This window comes from Ornithorhynchus anatinus, chromosome X1 (assembly GCF_004115215.2).
Source record: "Ornithorhynchus anatinus isolate Pmale09 chromosome X1, mOrnAna1.pri.v4, whole genome shotgun sequence".
Lineage (NCBI taxonomy): Eukaryota > Metazoa > Chordata > Mammalia > Monotremata > Ornithorhynchidae > Ornithorhynchus > Ornithorhynchus anatinus.
The window spans coordinates 39009602-39035234 of record NC_041749.1 but is presented as its reverse complement, the minus strand read 5'-3'; the positions used below and the strand labels follow the sequence as shown (position 1 = coordinate 39035234).

The 25633-nt window shown below is 47.1% G+C and overlaps 1 protein-coding gene across 3 annotated transcripts in view; it reads left to right on the top strand.

The window, feature by feature from the left end:
- Window positions 1-25633, top strand: part of ARHGAP26 (Rho GTPase activating protein 26) — a 472294-nt gene that overhangs the window by 250237 nt on the left and 196424 nt on the right. For all 3 annotated transcript variants that reach the window (XM_029050709.2, XM_029050708.1, XM_029050712.1), the window contains exon 12: window positions 6716-6752. In XM_029050709.2, coding sequence (XP_028906542.1) covers window positions 6716-6752 — 37 coding nt within the window. The remainder of the gene's footprint in view (window positions 1-6715; window positions 6753-25633) is intronic.

The following is a 25633-nucleotide window of genomic DNA, read 5'->3' as shown; positions in this document are numbered from 1 at the left end:
ACAGTTCCTGAACTGAGTTTATCTTTCATCACCCAACAGTCATCATAGAGTCTAGCACATAATAAGCATTTAATACCATAACTAACTAAACCTAGTTGTAAGCACCAACTAGATAAAAATAAACAGAACTAGAGACAGAGGGGAAAAAAAAGTTCTTCCCGTTTTACACTTTTAATTTATATACTAGAGGTTCGGGGTGCGATGTTTTTCTATAAAGTCTAGATAGTAGAAATAAAGGTGACTGGGGAAAAGTTCTGGATTTTAAACTAATCTTGGATTCTCTGTGCATTCTCTCGGGGGGGGTGTAAATGAAGCAAGTTTAGCAATGAACACATGATCTTGCAAAATGTACAGTCTTATACAAAGGGAGCTCATGAAGACATTCACCATTGCCTGTGAATTTCATTTCTAGCACTTCCAGTGCAGTTCCTCCTGTGTCCAACACTTGAGCGCAGAGGGGTTGGGTAATGTACTCCCACCCTCCTGTTCTTGAGCACAGCTCTCAGGACCAGTCATCTCGCCTAGTGTCCAGGCGGAGTCACAGAGGGGCTCCTTTGCTAGCTACTGACCTGTGACGCAGTTGGGTGGAGAAAGCCTTAGGCAACAAACCAGAGTGGCAGGGTCCTATTGCTGGCCTTGCTGCCCACTTGCTCGATCAACTATATTTATTGTGCGCTTGCTGTGTGCAGGGCACTGTACTAAGCACTTGCACTTAAGTACAACATAACAAAGTTCATAGATATGTTCCTTGCCCACAAAGATCTTAGTCTAAAAGATTGGGGATAAATAATTTTTGCTGTTAAATACCTCAGTTTTCTCATCTATAAAATGAGAATAATCCTGCACCCTCCTTGTTCTCTCCTTAAATACCTCCGGTGGATCATCATCATCATTAAAAATGTTTGAGGCGGAGGGTTAGGGTGGATCGTTCTGGAATGGCTGTTTACAGCTTTTGTCCTGAAGGAACTCCGAATCTGAAATAGATGGTACTGGCAGGACAAACACGAAAAGAGAATTGCACAATTTTTAGCAGAAATAGATGACTACACACAATGAGTTCAGTAAAGCTAAGGTTAAGGTGTTCATTATGGGCAGAGAATCCAACATTCTCTTGGTGACACCAGGAGACTTGAATCAGCAGTCAAAGTGGATCATATTGAAGTGCTTGCGAAGGGTTCATTCATTGAATGGTATTGAGCGCTTTACTATGTGCAGAGCACTGTACTAAGCGCTTGCAATGTACGATTTGGCCACAGATAGAGACAATCCCTGCCCAATATCGGGCTCCCAGTCTAAACGGGGGATACAGCAAAGCAAAACAGAACAAAACAAAGAACACTGTGTGAAGCACTTGGGAGAGTACAACAGAAGACCCATGTACTTTTTCCTCAAGAAGCTCACCATCTAGAGGTTGAGCTAGACATATAAAAATGAGTTATATAGAGTACAGAGTGGCTTCCCAAAGTAGCTCAGGGGTAAGAGAGTGAAATAAAATAAATGACTATACAAATGAAAATTGGCATTTCTCCATGCGTTCTGAGGAGAGGAATACATCGGTGCCAAGGATGTCTTCTGGGTTGACTAGAGGGTTGTTCCCCTCTCAGGGTCACACCTGGAGAGTTTCCAGTACTCTTTCCATCTCAGCTACGAGAGGGAGAGTCAAACAGAGGCCTACCCATTCCATTCCTAGCTTGGGCAGTGGCTAGCAAGTGGAAGGCAATCTACTACAAGTCAAAACTCACCCATGCTGGGCAGCAGCGGTACGGGAGAGAGTTGAGGGTGGAGACTCAAGTTTACTGCACGGAAGGAGGCAATAGTAAACCATTTCCATATTTTTACCAAGAAAACTCTACGGATACACTACCAGAATGATTGCAGATGGAGAGCGGGATGTTCTGGGAGAGATGTGTCCATGGTGTCGCTATGGGTCGGAAACGACTCAATGGCACAGGACAAGATGAGGGTTGTGAATTATCTGGGGAAGGCTTCTTGACAGAGATGAGATTTGAGGCTGCATTAGAAGATTCCTCTAGCTTGAAAGCTTGTTATGGGCAGGGGAAACCTATCTGCCAACTCTACTGTACTGTCTCAAACGCTTAGTTCAATGCTCTGCTCATAGTAAGCATGCAATTAATACCATTGATGGAGAGGTTCGTGTATGGATTTGTGAGGGAGGGAGTTCCAGGCCAGGGGTGAAGCAAGAGCACAAGGGGTTCGATGGGCGTTGGAGAGTTGAGGGTGAAGTACAGTGAGATGGTGAGTTTGGAAGAACATAGAGTTTGAGCTGGGGAGTAGTAGGAAAGAGTGTCATTATATAAGATGGGGAGGGTGGGTAGAGACCCTTGAAGGCAACTCTGAGGTGCTTTCACTTGAGGCAGAGGGAAATTGGAAGCCATTAGAGGTCTCTGAGGAGTGGAAATGTGTGACAAGCTAACTGTGATTTGACAAGAGCTTGGACGGGTATGGTTATTAGAGTGAGAGGAAGGGTTGATCCAGGCAATGCCATCTCCTGCTCAGAGATGGGGAGGTTTGGAGAAGGAGCAATTGATTTAGGAAGGAAAATGAGAAATTCCATTTGAGACCAGTTGAATTTGAGACTCCGGTGGAACACCCCAGTGGAGATGTCTTGGAGGCGAGAGGAGATGCGGGATTGGGGGTTGATTTATAGGTGACGTCTGGAAAGGTCGATTTGGGAGTCATCCACAAAGTGGTAGTAGCCCAAGTCGCATGAGCAAATGAGTTCTCTGAAGGAACATAGAGCACAAAGAATAGGGGATCTCACACAGAGCCTTGCTGAGGAGACTTGAGCATGTTTAAGGGCAGACGGGAAGTAGCCATCAGGGGATGAAGGACTGAAGGTAACAGTAAGGGAGGGAAGGAGATTGGGAGCAAGTACTTTTAAGAACTGGGAAGGAGATGGGGTAAAATGCACTAGTAGATTTAGAAAAAAGATGGAAGACCTCCTATTGAGAAAGGCAAATAGGAGGTAGTATCCTGGGGAAGAGGTGATGGAGAGACTGAGAAGTTCGTGCCTAATGGCATACGTTTTACTGATGAGAATAGTTTGGGGGGGTCACCGGGAGTGTGATGCTGTGGGATAGGTGGAGCGGGTCCAGAGCATGGAGATCTTGGTTGAGGGTGAGGATCGAATTTGCAGGAAATCTGTGAGGGAGGAGGCAGGTTATAAGGGTGTGGTTGGATAGCGGGAAGTTAAGGTAGAAATGTGAAGCAGCATGACCTGGCGGAAAGAACATGGGCCTGGGAGTCAGAGGACCCTCTAGACTGGAAGTTCATTGCACTCAAGGAACGTGTCTATCAACTCTATTGTATCTTACTCTCCCAAGTGCTTAGTATAGTGCTCTGAACACAGTAGACCCTCAGTAAATGTGATAGATTGACCTGGGTTCTAATCCTGGCTCCACCATTTGTTTGCTATGTGATGTTAGGTGAGTCACTTAATCTCTCTGCTTCAGTTTCCTCTTTTGTAAAATGAGGATTCATTATCTTTTTCCTCACTTAGGTTATGAGCCCCATGTGGGATAGGGACTGTGTCCAATATGGTTTTTATCTACCCCAGTGCTTGACACATAGTAAGTGCTAAGAAATACCATTATCACTATTATTGACTATTGTCTGGAGATTAGCCTGGGGACTAGATTTAATAATGTGGACTGAAGCAAGAGGTCAGCATTGTTGACCGGTGAAAAGAAGCAGATGTCTTGGGGTGGGGGTTGGGTGGGGAGGTTTAGAGGGATCACCAACAATGTTAGCACATCATATTTTGTTTGCCTAATATCTGCAGAACTCCTTGTTATAACTGAAACATTTTTAGCTTCTCTGAAGGGAAAAAAAATTATCTAAGCACCTAAACTGATGATGATCGTAAGCAGTACATATCAGTCTCAAAGCCCCGTCTTCCAGAAGACTAGGCAGTGGGAAGCAATGTGGCCTTCTAAAATGAGCACTGGCCTGAAGGGCAAGGGACCTGAGTTCTAATTCTAGATCTGGCACTTGCCTGCTTTGTGGCCTTGGGCATGTCACTTAACTTCTTTTCATAATTAAATGAGATTAAATACCTGTTCTGCCTCCCCTTGACTGTGAGTCCCATGTGGGACAGGGACAGTGTCTGACGTGATTACCTTGTATCAGTCATCAACAGTGGTGTTTATTGAGCACTTACTATGTTCAGAGCACTGTACTAAGTACCTGGAAGAGTAATAATAATAATTTTGGTAGTTAAGTACTTACTATGTCCCCAGCACTGTTCTAAGTGCTGGGCTACATACAAGTTAATCAGATTGGACACAGTCCCCGTCCCACATGGGGCTCACACTCTTAATCCCCATTTTACAGGTGATATAATGGAAGCCCAGAGGAATTAAGTGATTTGCCCAAGGACACACAGCAGACATTTGGTGGAGCCGGGATCAGGACCCAAGTCTTTCCGACTCACAGGAAAATGACTCCTTTCCGACTCCTTCAACTTACCCATGTTGCTTCTTATACAACAGAGTGGGTAGTCACATTCCCTTCTCACAGTGAGCTCATAGTCTATAGGGTTCAGGACTTAGTACAGTGCTTGGCACGTAATGCTTATTGAATACTGCAGTCATTATTATTGCAATGATTAATATTAAGATGTGTCTCATGGATCTCTCTAAAAACTCCCTGGGTTATAGTTCTAAGCCCTCATTTCCTCTTTTCCCACTCCTTTCTGCAACACCATAACTTGTTCCCTTTATTCATCTCCCTGCCCCACCTCAGCAGCCCTGCAGCACTTATTATATAGCCATAATTTATTTATTTATATTAATGTCTGTCTCCCCTTCTAGACTGTAAGTTCATTGTGGGTGGAGAATGTGTCCTTATATTGTTGTGTTGTACTCTCCCAAGCCCTTAGTACAGTCCCCAGCACAGAATAAGTGCTCAATAAATATGATTGATTATAGCTGCTGCCTCCTGGAGGCTACTTTCTGAGAGTTCCCAGCATGAATTTGTCTACATTTCTAACTGGTGATTGGGGACTTCCAACAGCATAGATAACAGTTATATATCTTAGGTAACTGCCCTCGATGGGCAGCATTGTTGACATGGCCGAAGTGAGCTTCAGGATGGGGAGACTTCTACAAATTCTGTTGTATTGTACTCTCTCAAGTGCTTAGTACGGTGCTGTGCTCATAGGAAGCACTCAATAAATTCCATTGATCAACTGAGAGGAAACCTAGAGGAAGAGGAAGATACACAGGAAGTGCTCAGTAAATACCATTGATTGATTTCTAAAGTTCACCTACTGTTGAAAGCAGCAGGTGTCTCTCTTTCCGCTCCTCCTGGCACATCCATTCGTCCTTGCAGTCTCAGGCAGACTGGTTTGCGTGCTCGGTTAGCTCCATTACAAAATTCATTCTCCTTGGCCCATTTGCCCAAATGAGATCCAGATTAATGACTTGACCATTTGGTAACCTATCAAACCAGGGCCTGGGGGCTTGTGTTTCCCAGACCAAGATTTGCCTCCACACCAACCCCTGGCCACAGCTGCGGGCTCTTGTGGCCCAACAAACTTCAAAGGAGAGAAAACCCAAAAGTGTGAGCATCCCCCTCAATTTTGGCATTTACCGCAAGTCTTTTCTGCCAGCTGTTACCAGGCAGAGGCGCATTTGATAGGTGGGCCTGGGTCTTAGTGCCCATGCCGTACCCATAGGGGAAGAGGGTATTTGGGCAGGCACCCTAAGCAGCAGTGCACTTGTCTGCCTGAGACCAGAGGTAGTAGGAAATAATTGAATAAGAAATCAGCCCTCCCCCGTCTACCCTTCTGAGGTCTCTGAGATTGCTGAGAACTAATTACCTTAGTGTCCCTTTTTTTTAAAAAAAAACAATTATTCCCCAGGCCTGAGTAAATGTACCAGTGTTTTTTAGATTCTCAAAGCTGCAGGAGGAAATTGGCAGTCCTCCTCCTGGATCTTAGGGGCCCAAGGGCTACTGGGAAAAATCCCCTAAACCCTAAGCAATTTTCTTTCACTGCATCTGCTAATGAAGGTCCAGCCTTTCAGTCCCCAAACTCATGTGGCAGGAATTGTCAAGTTCGTGCTGAAAGTAAGCACTTTCTTCCTCTTTAACCATCAGAGATCTGCACCTTTGAATTCCCCACTGAAATAATAATAATTGTGGTATTTGTTAAGTGCTCACTACATACGAGGCACTGAACTAAGTGCAGGGATGGATACAAGCAAATCAGGTTGGACACGGTCCCTGTCCTGAGTGAGGCTCATAGTTTCAATCCCCATTTTACAGGTAAGGTAACTGAGACCCAGAGAGGCGAAGCGACTTGCCCGAGTTGACACAGCAGACAAGTGGCAGAGCCAAAATTAGAACCCATGACCTTCTGTCACTCAAGCCTGTGCTCTATCCACTATGCTATGCTGAAACAAGGGCTTCATAATGTGCTGTGGTTTTCCTGCTATCCAGGAGAGAGGGAATCGCATCCTGGTTTTGATGGCTGGCCAACACAGAAGGTTTCTTGCCACCTCCCCTGCCGCCCCCGGAGTGGAGTTGTATTCCACCCATGAGTCGGAATTTCAAAACTGTGTCCCCAAACTGGTTGTGCCATAACGCAAGTGGGGACTCCAAAAGGGAGGAGGGACCGGCATCCCTGGTAACAAGATGTGGGGACTTGGCTTTAGGAAGATGAAGCAGTAAAGACTTCCCTTCTGTTTTCCAGGTCTACAATTCGAACAAAGACAATCAGAGTGAAGGAAGTGAGTACAATTTGTCTGACACGTCTTTATTGCTTGGGTTTGAGGGAGGGAAAAGGGTAAAATTGGTGCCTCATTAGGTCACGGAGTGGACCGGAACTTGCCGTATTGTGTCTCGCCTTGCGTGAGAGCATCAGATGCTTCCAGTACGTCTCTTTGACTCTACAAAGGGCCGGAAAAAATGTCCAAATGGGCCCCACCTACCTCCACCATAGATGGGTGCATGTACACGTGAATGCACACCCCCACACCCCCACACAGGTTGGCACAGTCCCAGGATGTAGAGACTGACAGTTGGCCAGGGGTCCTTTGACGAGCCTCTGGCTGTTTCTACCCTAACGGGCTGTCTCTACTGTAACATGTGAGTACATGTGGAACAGTAAGACGTTCCGAGCCCGCCTTTGCCCTCTGCATTTCCCACTCCCCAAACTGAGTTAGGTTGCTTATTCCGGGCCTGCAGGTACTTTATACCCAAATAACTATTGCCCTCACCGGAGGTCAGTAAGAAAAAAGAACTGACGCAAAATAAAGCGCCAGACTTCTCCTCACCATACATGTTGAAAATGGAGAGGATTTATTCTGAAACCCCTTGATGTATTATTATTCTTCTTATTAAAATTATTGTGTTTTCAAGTGCTTATATGTCAAGCAGTGTTCTAAATGCTGAGGTAGATGCCAATCGGATGCAGTCTCTGTCCTACATGGAGCACAGGGAGAAAAGGCATTAAATCCCCATTTTACAAAATCAAGGCACAGAGAAACTGTGACTTTCCCAAGTTCACACAGCAGTCAACTGGCACAGCGTGGATTAGGACCCAAGTAACCTGACATCCAAACCTGTGCTCTTTCCACTGGGCCATGCTCCCCTTTTTTGACAGTGAAAAACTATGTTTATAGTGCAAGGATTTATAACACTTCAGAACGAGCCCAGGGAATGAGTTCTGTAATTCTCTTCCATCTCTCCTACCACCTTCAGGTTAGAGGATGATCTGCAGTCGGTGGTTTTTGTCAGTGTGTGCAAAGGGTACTCAAAAGGCCGTTAGGTGCTCAACAGTCTCTTCTGCATTGTGTTCATTTACGGGCCGGCCCTGACTGCACCGATGCCTTTGTTGCCCACAGTGTCTGGTGCTGTTTTTGTTTCTGCTTCTTGGCGTTATGATTTTTCCACAGATCGTAGCCCATGCTAAGACATCAATCCCATTTCCGATAGCTGAATGATGCGGTGGTCTGTGATTTACTGCTGTCTATTTCCATTTCTGCTCCCCTCTCAGGGTTGCACCCAGAAAGTATCCACCGGTCTTGACGATAGGAGGAAGAGTCAAGCAGGGGCATACCCATTCCATTCCTAGCTTGGGCAGCGGCTAGCGAGTGGAAGGCAGTCTGCTATTAGTTAAAACTCACCTGTGCTGGGCAGCAACAGCATGGGAGAGTCAAGGGTGGAGGCTCAGGTTTACTGTATAGAAGGAGGCAGTGGTAAAGCATTTCCATATTTTTACCAAAAAAAACACTAAGGATACACTACCAGTTTGATGGCAGATGGAGGTGAGGCATTCTGGGAGAGTTGTGTGCATGGCGTCGCTATGTGCTATGGGTAGGAGACAACTTATTCATTCATTCATTCAGTAGTATTTATTGAGCGCTTACTATGTGCAGAGCACTGTACTAAGCGCTTGGGATGAACAAGTCGGCAACAGAAAGAGACAGTCCCTGCCGTTTGACGGGCTTACAGTCTAATCGGGGGAGACGGACAGACGAGAACAATGGCAATAAATAGAGTCGAGGGGAAGAACATCTCGTAAAAACCGATGGCAACTAAATAGAATCGAGGTGATGTACAATTCATTAACAAAATAAATAGGGCAATGGAAATATATACAGTCGAGCGGACGAGTACAGTGCTGTGGGGAAGGGAAGGGAGAGGGGGAGGAGCAGAGGGAAAAGGGGAAAAAGAGGGTTTAGCTGCGGAGAGGTAAAGGGGGGGTGGCGGAGGGAGTAGAGGGAGAAGAGGAGCTCAGTCTGGGAAGGCCTCTCGGAGGAGGTGAGTTTTAAGTAGGGTTTTGAAGAGGGAAAGAGAATCAGTTTGGCGGAGGTGAAGAGGGAGGGCGTTCCGGGACCGCGGGAGGACGTGGCCCGGGGGTCGACGGCGGGACAGGCGAGATCGAGGGACGGCGAGGAGGCGGGCGGCGGAGGAGCGGAGCGTGCGGGGTGGGCGGTAGAAAGAGAGAAGGGAGGAGAGGTAGGAAGGGGCAAGGTGATGGAGAGCCTCGAAGCCTAGAGTGAGGAGTTTTTGTTTGGAGCGGAGGTCGATAGGCAACCACTGGAGTTGTTTAAGAAGGGGAGTGACATGCCCAGATCGTTTCTGCAGGAAGATGAGCCGGGCAGCGGAGTGAAGAATAGACCGGAGCGGGGCGAGAGAGAAGGAAGGGAGGTCAGAGAGAAGGCCGACACAGTAGTCTAGCCGGGATATAACGAGAGCCCGTAGCAGTAAGGTAGCCGTTTGGGTGGAGAGGAAAGGGCGGATCTTGGCGATATTGTAGAGGTGAAACCGGCAGGTCTCGGTAACGGATAGGATGTGTGGGGTGAACGAGAGAGACGAGTCAAGGATGACACCGAGACTTGACAGCAAAAGACAAGATGAGACTTCCATTTCTGCAATGCTGGGGAAGAAGTTCTTTAGGGTTTGGATATTGGGGGTGAAAAAGAAAGAGCTGCTAGCAATTTTTTTGTCTGCCTGGAATAAGTATGTTTCAGTACTTTAGTGGCGTTCTCCAGATTTCAGGCTGTTCTGCCCATACCTTGCTCATTTTTAGGATGGGATCATGACCATCAACTCTGCGGTATTCCACTTTCCCAAGTGCTTAGTACAGTTTTCTGCATACAGTGAGCACTCCATAAATACAACTGAGTGATTGATCTCATCTTCAGGCCTCCACCGTGGACATAATCCATCAAGTCACGATGCCTATTAGCTGCTGGTTTTTCAATCTGCCCAGGATAGAACATCCTCTCTCTTCTCTAGCTATGGAGACGATCATTATTAACCAGCATGAACTCAAGACTCATAAACTACCTGGCACAAGAATTATGGTATTTAAGCACTTACTATGTGCCAAGCACTGTACCAAGAGCTGGGGTTGGACACAATCCATGTCCCACATGGGGCTCACACTCTGAATCCCCATTTTACAGATGAGGTAATTGAGGCACAGAGAAGTGAAGTGACTTGTCCAACATCACACAGCGTGCAAGTGGCGGAACTGGGATTAGAAACCAGGTCCTCTGACTCCCATGCCCATGCTGTATCCAGCAAACCATCCTGTTTTGATCGCAAACCCCTGACTCTGTAGCTGTGACTGCACACATGTCTGAACAAAAGCATTTCCCACCCATTCAAAGTCATCCCTTACTTGGTAGGTTGCACAGTTTGGGACAAGCACAATTCCTGCCCTCAAGGAGCCTGCAGTCACCCGAAACCTTTCATCCTCCCTTGCACCGTTACTCCTGCTGTCAGTCACACACAAGAAATGCTGCTGTAGAAAGGGGGCATCAACCCTGAATTAGCAATGTTAGAAACCCAGCAACTTGCAAGTGAGGGATGGGGAGGAGGTTTGCTCTATAATTTCCTGCCTTTCGCACTGCAGGGGAAAATGCCTTCCCATAGCAGTGATCTAGAATCAGCTCCCGACCTGATTTAGGCTTTCTCAGCTGGAGAGAAAAGTGGGCTGGGCACCCAGGAACCAGTCTGGGCTGTAACACCATCTTCCTCTGTCAGTTTCAAGCTTGTCTCAGTTTTCCTGGACATAACATGGGGTAAGGTTTGCTTCTCCAGGCTAAAAGGAATTATTGATTAAGTTTTGTTAAGTTCCTTTGAAGGAGGAGGGAACAAAGAAATGGCCACTGGCCTTTCTTAAAGACCCCATGAGAGGCAGTCATTTTATGATATTTGTTAAGCGCTTATGTGCCAAGCACTGTACTAAGCTGGGGTAGGTACAGGCTAATCAGGTTGGTCACGGTCCACGTCCCACATGGTGCTCACTGAGTTAATCCAGATTTTACAGATGAAGCAACTGAAGCCCAGAGAAGTTAAGTACCTTGCCCAAAGTCACACAGCAGACCAACAGCTAAATGATTTGATGAAGAGTATAGGGTTAGTCTAGGAGGATTCAGCCAGGGCAAGCTTAAGATTGAGAGTCCCTTCCAGGCCTTGTGTTTGAGGTGAGACACCACTGACCTTGATTCCGTTTTCAAAGACGTTAGCTTGTTTCCAGAAGCGACCCCCATCAGCAGTAGCACTTCTATGGACTCTGCTGCAGTTTGCTCACCTTTGCAGAGATTCAAAGAGAGCCAAGAAGCGTGGCTTAGCAAATAGAGCATGGGCCTGGGAGACAGAAGGACCTGGGTTTTTATTCCGGCTCTGCCACAGGTCTGCCGTGAGAACTCGGGCAAATCACTTAACTGCTCTGTGCCTCAGTCATCTCATCTGTAAAATGGGGATTACGAGTGTGAGCCCCATGTGGAACAGGGACTGGGTCCAACCTAACTTGTATCTATCCCAGCACTTAGAACAGTAGTTGGCACGTCACGGGCTTTGGAGTCAGAGCTCGTGAGTTCGAATCCCAGCTCTGCCACTTGTCGGCTGTGTGACTGTGGGCAAGTCACTTAACTTCTCTGTGCCTCAGTTCCCTCATCTGTAAAATGGGGATTAAGACTGTGAGCCCCATGTGGGACAACCTGATTCCCCTATGTCTACCCCAGCGCTTAGAACAGTGCTCGGCACATAGTAAGCGCTTAACAAAAAAAAAAAAAAAAAAAAGTGCTTAACAAGTACCATAATAATAATGATCCCTGAATCCTGGCTTCATGGCTCAACTATCCTCATTGCAGGCATTAACTAGAATTCTGATTAACTTTTATCTACCCCAGTGCTTAGAACAGCAGTTGGCACATTCTAAGCGCTTAACAAGTACCATAATAATAATAATAAAAGTGATCCCTGATTCCTGGCTTCACGGCTCAACTCTCCTCACTGCAGGCCTTAACTAGAATCCTATAGGTTAATCGGATTATAGTCAAAGAAATATGTCACGTTGCCCTAGGCCTGCCGCCTCATTCACGTTAGGATCGAGTTTAGAACGGTCCACCGTGAATTTCGGCCCGTTCCGATGTTAGTGCCCTTCCTTCCTGAACTAATTGGGAATGAGAGAAACAAAGAAGTAGAGCCTCGCCTGGGCTGCTGCGGTTTCTGCTTAAATGCTGGGGCCTGTCTTGGCACAAAGCCCATTCGTTTGGTCAGGATTCAATGGCCCCTAACCTCCCCCATTCATAGTGTAGTGGCCGGAGGGTTGCCAAACCAGAAAGGAGCCCGGAGTGAATGGAAAGTGGCTCAGAATTCACTTCCTGGAGTTGGTCCTGTGTGGGACAGGGAGGGTGCCGGATATGATTGTTTTGCCTGCCCCAGTGCTTAGCCCAGTGCTTTGGCACAAAAGATTGCTTAAGAAATACTTGAAAGGATTCTGCCACATGTTCACAGTTTGCCCTTTCAGCTTCTAGGATCAGCAGCCCATAGAACTATCTCAGTGTGGTGGCAGCAGCCCATAAAGCAATAAAGAAAATTGGGCAGTGTCCTCGGAAGAAAATCCTAGGTCACTTTCTGTTGGATCCAAGCTCGCATCCGTCTGGCTCAGGCCTTGGATGCCTGGAACGAGAAGCAGGCTGGAACCTGAATCTGAACCCTTTAAGCACTTGATAGGCAACTCACCCTCAGCCCCACAGTACTCATGTACATAGTCCTAACTGATTTATAAAAATGTCTGTCTTCCCTTCTAAATGGTAAGCTCACTGTGGGGAGGAATCGTGTCTACTAACTCTATTGGCCTCTCCCAAATGCTTTAGTACAGTGTTCTCCACACCGTTAAGTGTTCAGTGGGCATCTGGGCTCAGGATTTCTGGTTCCAGAAAGGAAAGGCTTGAGCAAGAGGCTTCATTTCCAAAATGGGCCATGGCTCAGTGGAAAGAGCCCGGCCTTGGGAGTCAGGGAGCCCGGTCATGGGTTCGAATCCTGCTCTGTCACTTGTCAGCTGTGTGACTGTGGGCAAGGCACTTAACTTCTCTGGGCCTCAGTTACCTCATCTGTAAAATAGGGATTAACTGTGAGCCTCAAGAGGGACAACCTGATTACCCTGTATCTACCCAGCAGTTAAAACAGTGCTCTGCACATAGTAAGCACTTAACAAATACCAACATTATTATTATTATTTTTATTCTTTGTTCAGTCAACAGTTATTGAGTTTTTAGAGGGTGCCTGGCACTGGGTCAGTGCTATAGTAGTGGAGTGTGCAGTATCAGAATAGTGCCTGGCACATAGTAAGCTCTTAACAAATCCATTGCTGTTACTATTGGAAGAAGCGGTCCCTACCCCAAAGGAGTTCAACCTCCACTTAGTTCCGTGTATGTCTGTAGATCACACAGACCTATTAGACACGTGTTAGTTCAATGTCTGTTTATGATATATTGGGAAGGTCAAGGAGCAGATTGAATTTGGAGAGACTAAAACTACCTTCCATCTAATCAGGGAAGGCTAAAAACTAGGTAATTGATAATAATCATGGTATTTGTTAAGCGCTTACTATGTGTCAAGCAAGATGCAAATTCATCAGGTTGGAGACAGGCCCTGTTCCATTCATTCTTTCATTCATTCCGTCGTATTTATTGAGCGCTTAAAATGTGCACAGCACTCTGCTAAGCACTTGGAAAGTACAATTCAGCAACAAATAGAGACAATCCCTACCCATCAACGGGCTCACAGTCTAAGTGCTCTATGTTTTCACTGCAAACAAAAAGAGACCTACTTCCGTTTTGACTAATTATTTCTCCATTAGTATTTGATCACGAACCAAAGCATTTAGAAATCATTCTTTGTGATTGTAGAATGCTGGAAGATGTAAAATACATTGCTGTCATCAATTCTCTTAATACCGCTGTGAGAGAGGGGCCCAGGTTCGTGGCGGAGCCAAGATGAGAGCCTCCCTCTCCTGCGGGCCTCAGCCTCCCCAGGCTGCAGGAGCACTGCCGGCATCTGGGGAGACTGCGGAGCCTTCACCAGGGCCTCTTGGTGAGGCGATGCTGTGTATCGTGCTGGGTTAAACATACGCAGCACCATGGCCTAGTGGAAACAGCACAGGTCTGGGAGTCAAAAGGACCTGGGTTCTAATCCCAGCTGTGCCACTTGTTTGCTGTATGACCTTGGGCTAATCAGTTCACTTCTCTGAGCCTCGGTTGCCTCATCTGTAGAAAGGGGACTAAGACTGTGAGTCCCATATGCGACAGGGATTGTGTCCAATCCATTTGCTTATATCCATCCCAGTGCTTAGTAAAGGGCTTGGCCCATAGTAAGTGCTAAGCAAATACCAGTATTATTATTATTATTAGCCTGGGCTTCCCCTAGGCCCCCTCCAGGAAATTTTGAAGTGCCAGGAAGAGGTTGCTATGGCCGGGATAATACTGCAGAGCATGGGAGCAGACCTCTGGCCCCTTCCCCCACCCCATCTTGGGGTATGGGGATGAAACTAGGGCAGAGAGAATCATGGGAGGAGGAGGAAGGAGCCCCCCCCACGGTGGGTCTGGTGTTGAGTATTCTGCTGCTATCACACAGTTACCCCAACTTCTCAAAGCAGAGCAAACTACTTCAATGAGGGGCACAGGGGTAAGTGTCATCGTCATCAATGGTATTTGTTGAGCACTTGTCATGTGCTGAGCACTCTACTAAGGGCTTGGGAGAGTACAGTACAATGGAGTTGGTAGACATGTTCCCTGTCCACAACCAGCTAATGGAAGTGAAAGAAATGTCCATCAGGTATTGGGCGAGGGAGGGTTTCCTGGCTAGATAATAATAATGTTATAATGTTGGTATTTGTTAAGCGCTTACTCTGTGCAGAGCACTGTTCTAAGCGCTGGGGGGGATACAAGGTGATCAGGCTGTCCCTCATGGGGCTCACAGTCTTCATCCCCATTTTACAGATGAGGGAACTGAGACACAGAGAAGTGAAGTGGCTTGCCCAAGGTCACACAGCTGACAAGTGGCAGAGCCGGGATTCGAACCCATGACCTCTGACTCCCAAGCCCGTGCTCTTTCCGCTGAGCCATGCTGCTTCTCTGAGTAGGAGGGAGCACAGGAGCACTGAGGCCCAGAGAAGTAAAGTGACTTGCCCAAGGTCATACAATAAGCATTTGGCCTAGCTGGGGTTAGGTCTCAGGTCCTCTGACTCCCGGGCTCTTTCTACGAGGCTACACTGCTTCTCAGTGAGCCTCTGCATTTCAAGGAAAAGTCGCTGGCACTGCTATTTCCCTTCTTGCCCAGCTGGCAGTCCTGGCACTGAGGCTCAGGAGTTGCTTCTGGAAGACCCGGCCCAAACCCGAAACCCGACCTGTTGTCCTCTTTAATAGGGACTGGGTAACAAAATGAAAGTTGCTCAATGAGTATTTCTGGAACATACATTCCTTCTTTTCCTCTTTTTCCTCCTCCCCCTCTTCCTGCTCCTCTTCTCCAGAGGTGTGATTCAGCCAGGCTCGGGACACTAAAGTAGTTTCTCCAGGTCTCTGGCTTGGGTTGGTGAGAGATTGAGATGGGTGTGAAAACAGAGAAGTGGGCCAATCCATTAAAACTTGGGACAACCCATTCATTATCCAGTCTCAGAGTCCCCGTAACGTGTCAAAGAGAAAAATGTTGGTTTCCGGAGACGAAGAATAGCGTGAGAGCATTTTAAAAGAGGTGGGCATAATATCCAGGCATTCCCAAAGACCTGGCTGGGCTTGGAGACCGGTGCAAAGAAACTGCAGAAGACCAAACAGCTTGGGGTTTTTTGTTTTGTGTTTTGTTTTCGTTTGCTTATTTAGTCACATTCGGTCTTTCAAATAAGCCCCTGGCCACTTTAAAATTCACACCCCACCAGTTTGTGGGGAGAGGGTTCGGAGAGGGTGACGCTGCTGGTAACCAGGACACGACAACCTTCCCTCCGGGATCTTAACAGTCTGGTCGCTGCCAGGTTCCTGCTGGTGTGTGGTTTATAAATAGAATATTTCCCCATTTCGAACTTGAGACGGATCAGAGGCATTAATGGGCATTTCATCCTGGCCTTTCCTAAACCTCTCTCCTGTGACTCAGAGGTTCGTGTCAGCTGAGCCGGCAACCTGTCACCTCCTGCTTTTCCCCCATCTAGACCTTAAGCTTGTTGGGCAGGGAACCTGTCTGCTAATTCTGTTGTATTATACTCTCCCAAGCATTTAGTGCAGTGCTCCGCATATAGCGCTCAATAAATACCATTGATTGATTTCCATGCTCCCCAGCCAGAGGTGCCGCTGATAAAGGGCATATATGGCTTTCTCCTTCTCCTAAAACTTTCCCTTCCCGTTTTTGTCGATGGGTTCCCTCGTTTTCCCCATCCTGTTCCAAGGCTGTCAGTATCATTGCTAGTATGGGAAGCTGCCCGGTTTGGTAGATAGAGCGTGGGCCCGGGAGTCGGAAGGACCTGGGTTCTAATCCCGGCTCCGCCACATTACTCCTTTGTGACTTTGGGCAAGTCACTTCACTTATCTGGTCCTCAGGTACCTCTTCTGTAAAATGGGAATAAAGACTGTGAGCCCCACTTGGGACAGGCAGGGTGTCCAACCTGCTTAACTTGTATCTACCCCAGTGCTTAGAACAGTGCCTGGCACATACTAAGGGCTTAACAAGTACAATAATTATTATTGTTGTTATTTGTAGGGCCACAAATGATGTGAGGTTGTGTAAGTCTAGCTCAAACCTGTGGCTAACTCTCTGTGTCTTGTTCTGAGGAGCAAGCTCAGCACAATCCTTGCTGTCTGTGATGCTCTTGAGGTATGTTTAAGCAAAAGAGAGGTAACACTCCGTGTGAGAAGCCCAGCTGTTGTTGCCTAGCACGTCTGGTGGGCTGGAGAACTCCCCAACCGAATCTCAGTGATGTGCATCCTGCAGTTTTCAGTTTATGGAACCGTTCCTGAGGATGAGACTCGGGAGTTCGATTTTCTGAAAGTGGAGCTGTACGACGGGGGAGGTTAATAATAATAATAATAATCTTGGTGTTTGTTAAGCGCTTACTATGTGCAGAGCACTGTTCTAAGCGCTGGGGTAGATACAGGGTCATCAGGTTGTCCCACGTGAGGCTCACAGTTAATCCCCATTTTACAGATGAGGTAACTGAGGCACAGAGAAGTGAAGTGACTTGCCCACAGTCACACCATTAAGGCAGCCGGACAGTGGCGACTGGACTGACACATGCCTCACTTCCTCCTCCCCTCTCCCCCGACCTCCAGCAAGCCTTGCCTTTGCTCAGGAGTGCTGAGGAGGCCAGCCCCCTGGACGTTCAGTAGGCTGGCTTAGTGGATAAAGCATGAGCCTAAGAGGAGGACCTGGGTTCTAATCCCGGCTCTACCACGTGTCTGCTATATGACCTTGGGCAAGTCATTTCACTTCTCTGTGCCTCAGTTACCTCATCTGTAAAATGGGGATTAAGATGTGAGCCCAATGTGGAACAGGGGCTGCGTCCAACTTGATGAACTTGTATTTTCCCCTGTGCTTAGTACAGTGTTTGGCACGTAGTAAACGCTTAACAAGTACCATGATTATTATTATTTAACCCAACGGACCCCCTGTGCCACATTCCCTCCTTGCTTCTCTGATGATGCTTTATGCAAGTAAAATGACCATCAGCTGCATCCTAGTACCTTTTCCTGAACAATATAAGGTTTGCACCCTTGTAGCTCTGTTTGGGCTGGAGACAGATATGGACAGATATGGAGACAGATACGGCCTTCTCATCTGCAGCCGAAACCTGTCAAAAGGGGCCGGTGGTGCTGGGAGGAGGCAGTTTCCCTATCTTCCACCCCCATCGGATAAAGTCTTTCAATTGCATTTAATCTAAATGCACCCCTGCAGAGGTTTCAGGACTCCTCCCAGATGCTTATGGCCCAATCATGAGGGAGGCCACTGATGAAATTAGGTAATTGCCTCTGGCCAGGATCTAATTTGGTCATTCCAAAGGCTGGGAGCCCGAGACTCTCCATATGTAAAGGGCAAAGGTATCTGCATGGGACCTGGGCACAGAGGACAGATGAGGAAAAGATTTCCAAATCTCCCCTCCCTCCCATCTCAGAAAGACCTTTGGTTTGGAGACGAACTTATGAGAGCCCAAGATTGTTTGCAGTGAAACTCATTCTTGAGGTATTTGCCATCCTATGCAGGACACAAATGGTCCTGATTAGGCCACTTGGCTTTTTAGGATCATGGCAGTGTGCCAAGCCCTTCAGTTCCCCATGGCCCCTTAGCCAAATATTTAAGGTGGTTCAGGAGACTGTCAAATGTCTGAAGTGAGGCTTAGAACCTGGGGGGTTAAACCTCCTCTCCCCTCTCCCACACAAACACCCTGTTCCACGCCCAGGACCTTGGACTCTCTTCTTTCTTTCCTGCCAGCACCTTGCTGACTGGGACCATCCTTCCTGCCTTCAATGGCTGGTTCCTTTTCCCACTCACCCCCTCTAGCCCCCGGGCCATTCATTATAATCCATTTCCTTTGCTTCCCTTGGCACTAGCTCAACCTCTGTTAACTGTTCCCTTCTGCCCCAGTTCCTGTCTGTCTTGGGGGTGGAGAAAGAGCTTTGATGGGCCGGACACTTTGCAGCTTGCAGATGGGGGAATATGTTAGGTGACCCACAACCTTAAATCCTGTACAACTTTATATTTCTCTGGTTTCCCCCGCTTTGGGGTCCTGGGTCTTTGTCCCGTAGCAGTTGACATCAGTGGCCAGTGGGGTGACTGGAGTCCCTCAAATTGCCATTGACTACCCATGTCACATCTCCACCGTTACTGGTTTGGTCATCCTAGGCGCCTCTGGTGAATCGATCCAGGTTTCTTCCATATCTTCTGACCTTTTCACTGCCCTGGGTACCGGCAAAAAAAAGTCACACCTGGGAAGGTTTTCAAGCCAGGGCACCCTCAGAATCCATCGATCAATGCCCAGAGATTCAGTTGGGTTCTGGGGGGTGGAGAGGAGGGAGGGGGGAAGGTCGAGCAGGAGTTGTAGAGAAAAAGCTCAGGAGAAAGAAGTAGCTTGTCCTCTCAAACTTTACCCAATTAGAGGCTGGTGATGAGAGTCCTTAATCTAGGTGTGTTAGAAATCGGAAAGCCCATTTCCCAAATGGCCCTTGTATCTGATTAAGGGTGGGTGGTGTCCATGCCTTTTAATGGTGCCGAAATCAATTCCATTCAGAATAAGCGGGGGAGGCGAGATTGAAAAGAACAAATCACATTGAAAAATCGATTACATTTCTGTAGTGAGAACATGCCCCCGGTGTTGATTGTGAGATGGCGCCCATGTCATTAGATGACCAAACCATTTCCGGCCCTGAGCTGTTTGCTTTAGTCCCAGCATCAGCTAGCAAGTGAGCCAGGGCAGCTCCTCTTTGTCACTTCCACTCTATTCAGGAATTTTGTTAAGGTTTTTGTTTTTGTGTTTGTTTTTCTTGCTACTTCCAGAAGCTCATGAATTCCCTATATTCCAGGAGCAGCTTCTTTGGATTCGAACTGATGAAAAGTGAACAGACAAAAGCACCAGAACAGGACAAACCTGTCTGGGAGTGGGAAACTTTGGGAAGGGGTGGCTTTTCCCATGACTTGCTGGAAGCTATTGGAGAGGTGGTTCCTTTTTTGTCTTAAAAATTCTGGGCATCATTTGGTTCAGGCTCATTGGTTGGATACAGGTTTTTGGAAGAGCCCGGTATGGGCTGAGTTGGAATTGAACCCAGCCTAGTGGAGAGCCCTGCATTTTATTTATCCCTGCTGACTGAGCTAGGTCTTTACAGTGGATAGTCCGGAATGAACAAGCGGGGAGTTTGGAAATTGAGCATATTTGTCTTCCCAAGGGAAACAGTGTAACCCAGTGGAAAGAGCACATGGGCCTGGGGTTCCGATTCTGGCTCTGCCACTTTGCTACTGTGTGACCTTGGGGAAGTCACTTAACTTCTCTGTGCCTCAATTTCCTCATCTGTAAAAGGAGAGTCAATTTCTGTGCTTCCTCCCCTTTAGACTGTGAGTCTAAGTAAGATTAACTGATTGAACTCAGCCATTGGCATATCATATGATATTAGTCAAGTCATTTTGCTTTCCCGGACAGTGCAATTTTCACTCTGCAAGACAGGGATTCGGTCACCTCATCCTCACTTCTCTCATGGGGATGGATGCAGAGAGGACTCCTAGACCCAAAAAAAAAACCCACTAATGCTGCTCTCTGCAGTGTTCAGGGAGATGCTGGGGAATGGCGCTATGGAGAGACCAAGACAGTATTACTGCCCCAGGAACTTCCCGCCGAGGTCCACCAGCTGGAAGGGCAGACAAGAGGTCTGCTGTGACCTGTGACAAAGAAAGAAGCAGGAGGTGGTAAAGGTGCCCTTGAAATGCCCAAAGGAAAAAAAAAATCTGTCTCAGTAGAGGCAATTACAAAGACTGCTGCCAACCCAATGGGTTAATATTTTAAACCCACTTTGGGCATTAAACACACAACACTGACAGATACGAAGCCCCGAAGGCCCCAAGCCAAGCACTTAGTACAGTGCTCTGCACATAGTAAGCGCTCAATAAATACTATTGAATGAATGAGTGAGGCAGGCAAGAGATGTGTAAGGCAGCGGCTAGGATCCGAGTAGCTTGGTGTGATCTGAAGAGTAGGATTCCCGGTGAGCCACCATGAAGCTGTCTGGTTGGCTCCACCCCTGACCCCCTGATTTATCGTTCCCAAATGGGCTGGGGAGAGCAGTGAATTAGTCCAGCTACGATGGGTGGGGAGGAAGGCTCAGGGTGCAGTTCAAGCAGGATGAAAAAGAGTCTGCTCAGGAGTTTGGTTCCCCTCAGCCCAAAGTTGAAACTTCTCACCGGGAAGCACCAAGGATAGTGCTTACTGTGGTACGGAACACTGTACTAAGCATTTAGGAGAGTACAGTATAACAGAGTTGGTAGACATGTTCCCTGCCCACAGCAAGCTTACAGTCCTGAGGGGAACTTACATTCTAGAGAAGGGGAGACTAACCTCATGCCTCCCTGTCTCACTCCACAGGACTCCATTCCCCTCCCTTTCTTTTTGGTATTTATTCAGTATTTATCACTTATTTTTTTTGGTATTTATTACTGTGTGCCAGGCATGTGCTAAGCACTAGGGTAGATACAAGATAATCAAGTTGGAGAGAGTCCATGTACAAAGGAAGGCTTTCAGTCTTAATCCCCATTTTACAGGCGAGGTAATTTAAGCAGAGAGAAGTGAAGTGACTTGCCCAAGTTCCCATAGCCGAAAAGTGGCAAAACATAGGTTAGAACCCAAGTCCTGTGACTCCCAGGCCCGTGCTCTTTCCATCATGACACACTACTTCTCAGTACAGAGGTGTTTGGAAAGCACCCTCAGAAGAAAGGTGCTATGCTAGGCATTTTTGAGAAATAAAGTGAATTTTAGGCGACAGTCCCTGCCCTCAAGGGACTCGTATCCAAGACAGGAATGAACAAGTCATTGCCTTTGCTTCATCCACATTCTGCCCTGAGAATTCCCTAACTTTACTAATCTCCTACCACCTCCGCCTTTAAATTCCCTCTCTTCCCTATCACCGCTCCTCTAGGCATATCTTCTGACCCTTTGGAAGATTGAAAATCCCTTAAATCCAGACTCCTTCTCCCATCGGGGAATGCTCGCTGCCGAACTGGAAATCAGAAATTGTCAAGTGAAAATTTTTCAGCTGTTTTCTGTATCTCAACTTGGATAAAAGGATTTGGGGGGAACTAGACCAGTCCTGAGGGCTCCTGCAGGAGTGAGAGTATTTGACCACAGACATTGGACCTCTGGCAGCCCCTTCGTTGATTCTGCGGGCCCCTTCCCTCAGCCCCTGAGTGTGGGACACAATTAAGTTGCTGTAGGTCTGCCGAGTTGTAAGCCAAACCACACTATCAGCCTGGAAAACAGAGATCCACATACCCCCGGGAGATTGAGTGGCCAGCATGGAACAGTACTCCTTGTTTACCTAGGACCTGGTCTGTACCTCCAGAGGAGTATGGGCAGGTTCTAGGTTTGGGCAGAACCACCTAATCTCAGAATCTCAGGAAAGGAACTAGCCAGGTGATGATTTATTGGTTTACTGGTCACCATCTCCCCAGAAACCAATTGTCTCCCTCTCTCTTCAGGAGGAAGAAACTGAGCATCCTGAGCCAAGCAGCATTTCTAGTGCAAAAGTTCTCTTCCATGTAGCGCCTTCTGTCCATATTTTTTCCCCTCCCTTCACCCCCATGGTTCTCCCCGCTAACATATGGCCTAGCTTTGATCTTCTTATTGAGTGGTGTGACTTCCTGATTCTTGTAGTTGAGGAGTTGTAGTCTGAGTCTTGGAGGCTGCTTTAAAAGAGAACCCAGTAGTAGTAATTAATAACAATTGCAGTATTTAAGTGCTTACTCTGTGCCAGGCACTATACTAAGTGCTGGAGTGGACATCACCTGGGGCTCACAGATTCAGTCCCCATTTTACATATGAGGTAACTGAGGCCCGGAGAAATGAAGTGACTTGCCCACGGTCACACAACAGACAAGTGGTGGAGCCGGAATTAGAACCCATGACCTTCTGATTTCCAGGCCCGTGGTCTATCCCAAGGCATCATCTGCCTCCTCCCAAGCTGCAGAACCAAGGTATCCCATTTTTTCCTTGACTGCCTGAGCTGTAGTGGGGGCTTTCCTGTGGCTCCTGGGGCATGGCAAAAGGTGATATGGGCCTGACCAGCTTCTTCCTCTTGGTTGCTATTAAGGTCAGACCCTAAAATTAAGGGATTTTGTGGAAATGACATAGCGAGCCTTCCCCAAAATGTGTGTGGCTTCCAGTCATTGGGTTGTGGGGAAAAATGATGCTGAGTATGAGTCTATTAATACTATTTTGACCTGTCAAAAATCCAAGTATCAAATAGTTTGGTAGAACTATTGACAGTTAGGTCAAAATAGTATTAATAGACTCAGCCAGTCCTCAAACATGAATCGATACCCCAGTATTCTCATAAACCAATTCCTGAATTTAAAAACCGTAGCCCCATCCCTTCTCCAAAGTTAGCCGCCCTGGTTGGTCAGAGATTGATTTTTCTCAATGATTAAATTTAGGTTTTTGATGGAGCTTGTTCTATTGGGAGATTTTTGAAAAAGTTATCTGGCATTGAAACACCAATGATTTGTCAGCAGCCAGTTCTGTGTAGATAGTAGGGAGAGCTGAGGGCGGAGCTGACATTAGCGAATAATATTATTGGAAGAGAGTGGGTGTGGACATGAGGTCAAGTCTGTGGTCTGCCCTGAAATGAGTTGAAGGGTCAGGGAAGTGGACCCTGATGATTTCATTTGAGTCAGGGTCTTGGTCTCAGGAGTGCTGGTCTCCTGGACTACCAGAAGTCCCTGGGCCCTAATGATCAACAGACTGTTGTGTGCTCACGAAATGTCACCTTTCTCTTTCTTGTAAGGCTCAGGTTCTTGGAAATCCTAGCCCCACCCCACCCTTTCTCCTCATCTCTTTCCTCTCCGACATCTAGTACCGTGATCTGAACAATAGGCACTTGATACATTTTTTAACTGATTGATTTCTGAAAGAGAGTGAAGAGTCAGGATGTATGCCCTTCTGTCATCTTCTCTGCCATAGGGCTTCCTTGCACTACTAGATCAGCCAGGTGCTTGGTATTGTCTTGAAGAGCTGCCATCTGGGTTGGGCAGTTCCTAGGTTGGGTGAGCATGACCTGACCACCACACCCCAACATCTCACCCCCTCAAACTCATCACTGTGTGAAGGATCCTCACTGTGTAATTAGGACAGGGAGAGGGTGGTAGACATCATCATTCATTCAGTCGTATTTATTGAGTGCTTACTCTGTGCAAAACACTACCAACTGCTTAGAAGAGTCCAATATGTTGAAAACCAAATACGTTCCCTGCCCATAATGAGCTCTCAGTCTAGAAGAGAAACAGACATTAATATAAATAAATTCTCACTTGGGGGAGGGGAGAGGTAAAAGTGAGGAACAGTTAGAAGCACTTAGCATGAACCAAGTGCAGACACTTGGACACTGGGCTTTTACAACAGCTGACCGGTCTATCTGTTGTGTCAAAACCTGCATGGAGCTGAATACGAGGCTGAGGAGATAAGGCTAGGTATTTGCCAGGAGAGTGGGTCGATTTGAGGGTCGAAGCCATCGCTCCTGCAACACCTCATCACAAGTCAAATTAAAGAATAAGGTGAGCCTTGCAGATATTTAATGAGAGATTATTTCTGGTGATCAGAAGGATACAGAAATTGCAAATAAATCCCTGACCTTTCCTGAGCTCCAGCTCAGTGAACGAGCTGAATCACCTGCCTGTGAGGATTAAGTTCAGCCATTTCCATCTGGAGGGATTGTTAAGAATTTCTCTGTCATTAGCAAACACTGCTCAGTGTTGTTCTAAACCCTTTAATGGGAACTCGCATTCAGCTGCCCAATTTATCTCAGGGGGCTCTGTACAAGTTAGGCTGTGCCCTGTAGGCAGGAATCAGATTTAAAGCTCCAAACTTAATGTACATCCTGATATACTTCATTGGTGGTCCATACCCCTGTACCTTTTGAATACAATTAGGAGCAGAGTTAATAATTAGAAAATTAGGTCCCTCCTGAGGAGGAAAGATTTGCACCAAGGGAAAAGGAAATGCCAGTTGACTGGTCTAGGAAAATCAGCTAATAATAATAATAGCAATTATGGAATTAAGCATTTACTCTGTGCCAAGCACTGTTCTAAGCGCTGGGGTACATACAAGTTAATCAGGTTGGACACAGTCCCTGCCTCACATGGGGCTCACATTCTTAATCCCCATTTTACAGTTGAGGTAATGGAGGCTCAGAAAAATGAAGTGACTTGCCCAAAGTCGCCTAGCAGACATGTGGTGGAGCCAGGATTAGAACCAAGGTCTTTCTGACTCCCAGGCCCATGCCGTTTCCATTCAGTCTTAATGGTTCTCAGTGCTGCTTGACATTTCATCTCCTAACCAGCCACTTCACCCACACCCCCTTACCTCCCCCAAACTGCCTTTCGGCTCTTAGAAGACCTCCAGTCCCTAGCCCCCTCTCTCCCTAGCTCTAGCTATTCTGCTTCTCCTGGACTTCCTAACAACTCCTTCCTCCATAGATGCATCCATGCTGCTACTCTGTACCGCACCAAGGGTTCGCTGAAATGCTGTTGCTCCTCCTCAATCAATCAGTGGTATTGATTGAGCACTTACTATGTGCAAAGCATTGTACTAAGCACTTGAGAGAGTAATTCCCTGCCCATAATGAGCAACACTGGGCTCTCTATTAAACTCGGCTCTTATCCCCTTTCCATCTGTCTCTGTGGACCGGGTCACTGACATGGTTCATTTTCTCTTCTCCTGTATTCATCATCATCATAATAATAATGAGGTTTGTGATAAATGTTTACTGTGTGCTAAGCACTACACTAAGCACTGGAGTACATACAAGATCATCAGGTCCTATATTAGGCCTATAGTCTAAGTGGGAGGGAGCACAGATATTGAATCCTCATTCTGCCGATGAGGGAAGTAAGGCACAGAGAAGTTAAATGGCTTGCCTAAAGTCACCCAGCAGGCACGTGGCAGAGCCAGGGTTAGAACCCACATCCTCTGACTCCCAGACCTTTGCTCTTTCTGCTAGGCCATGCTCCTCATACAGCTGAGAGTTGTTGGAGAAAATCCAGAAACCATCCTCTCTTGCTATAACTCTGCCCTTTCATCCTCTCTACAGTGCTGCTATACCACATTCGTTAGCTCCCAAACTCATATTCCCAGTGTCCC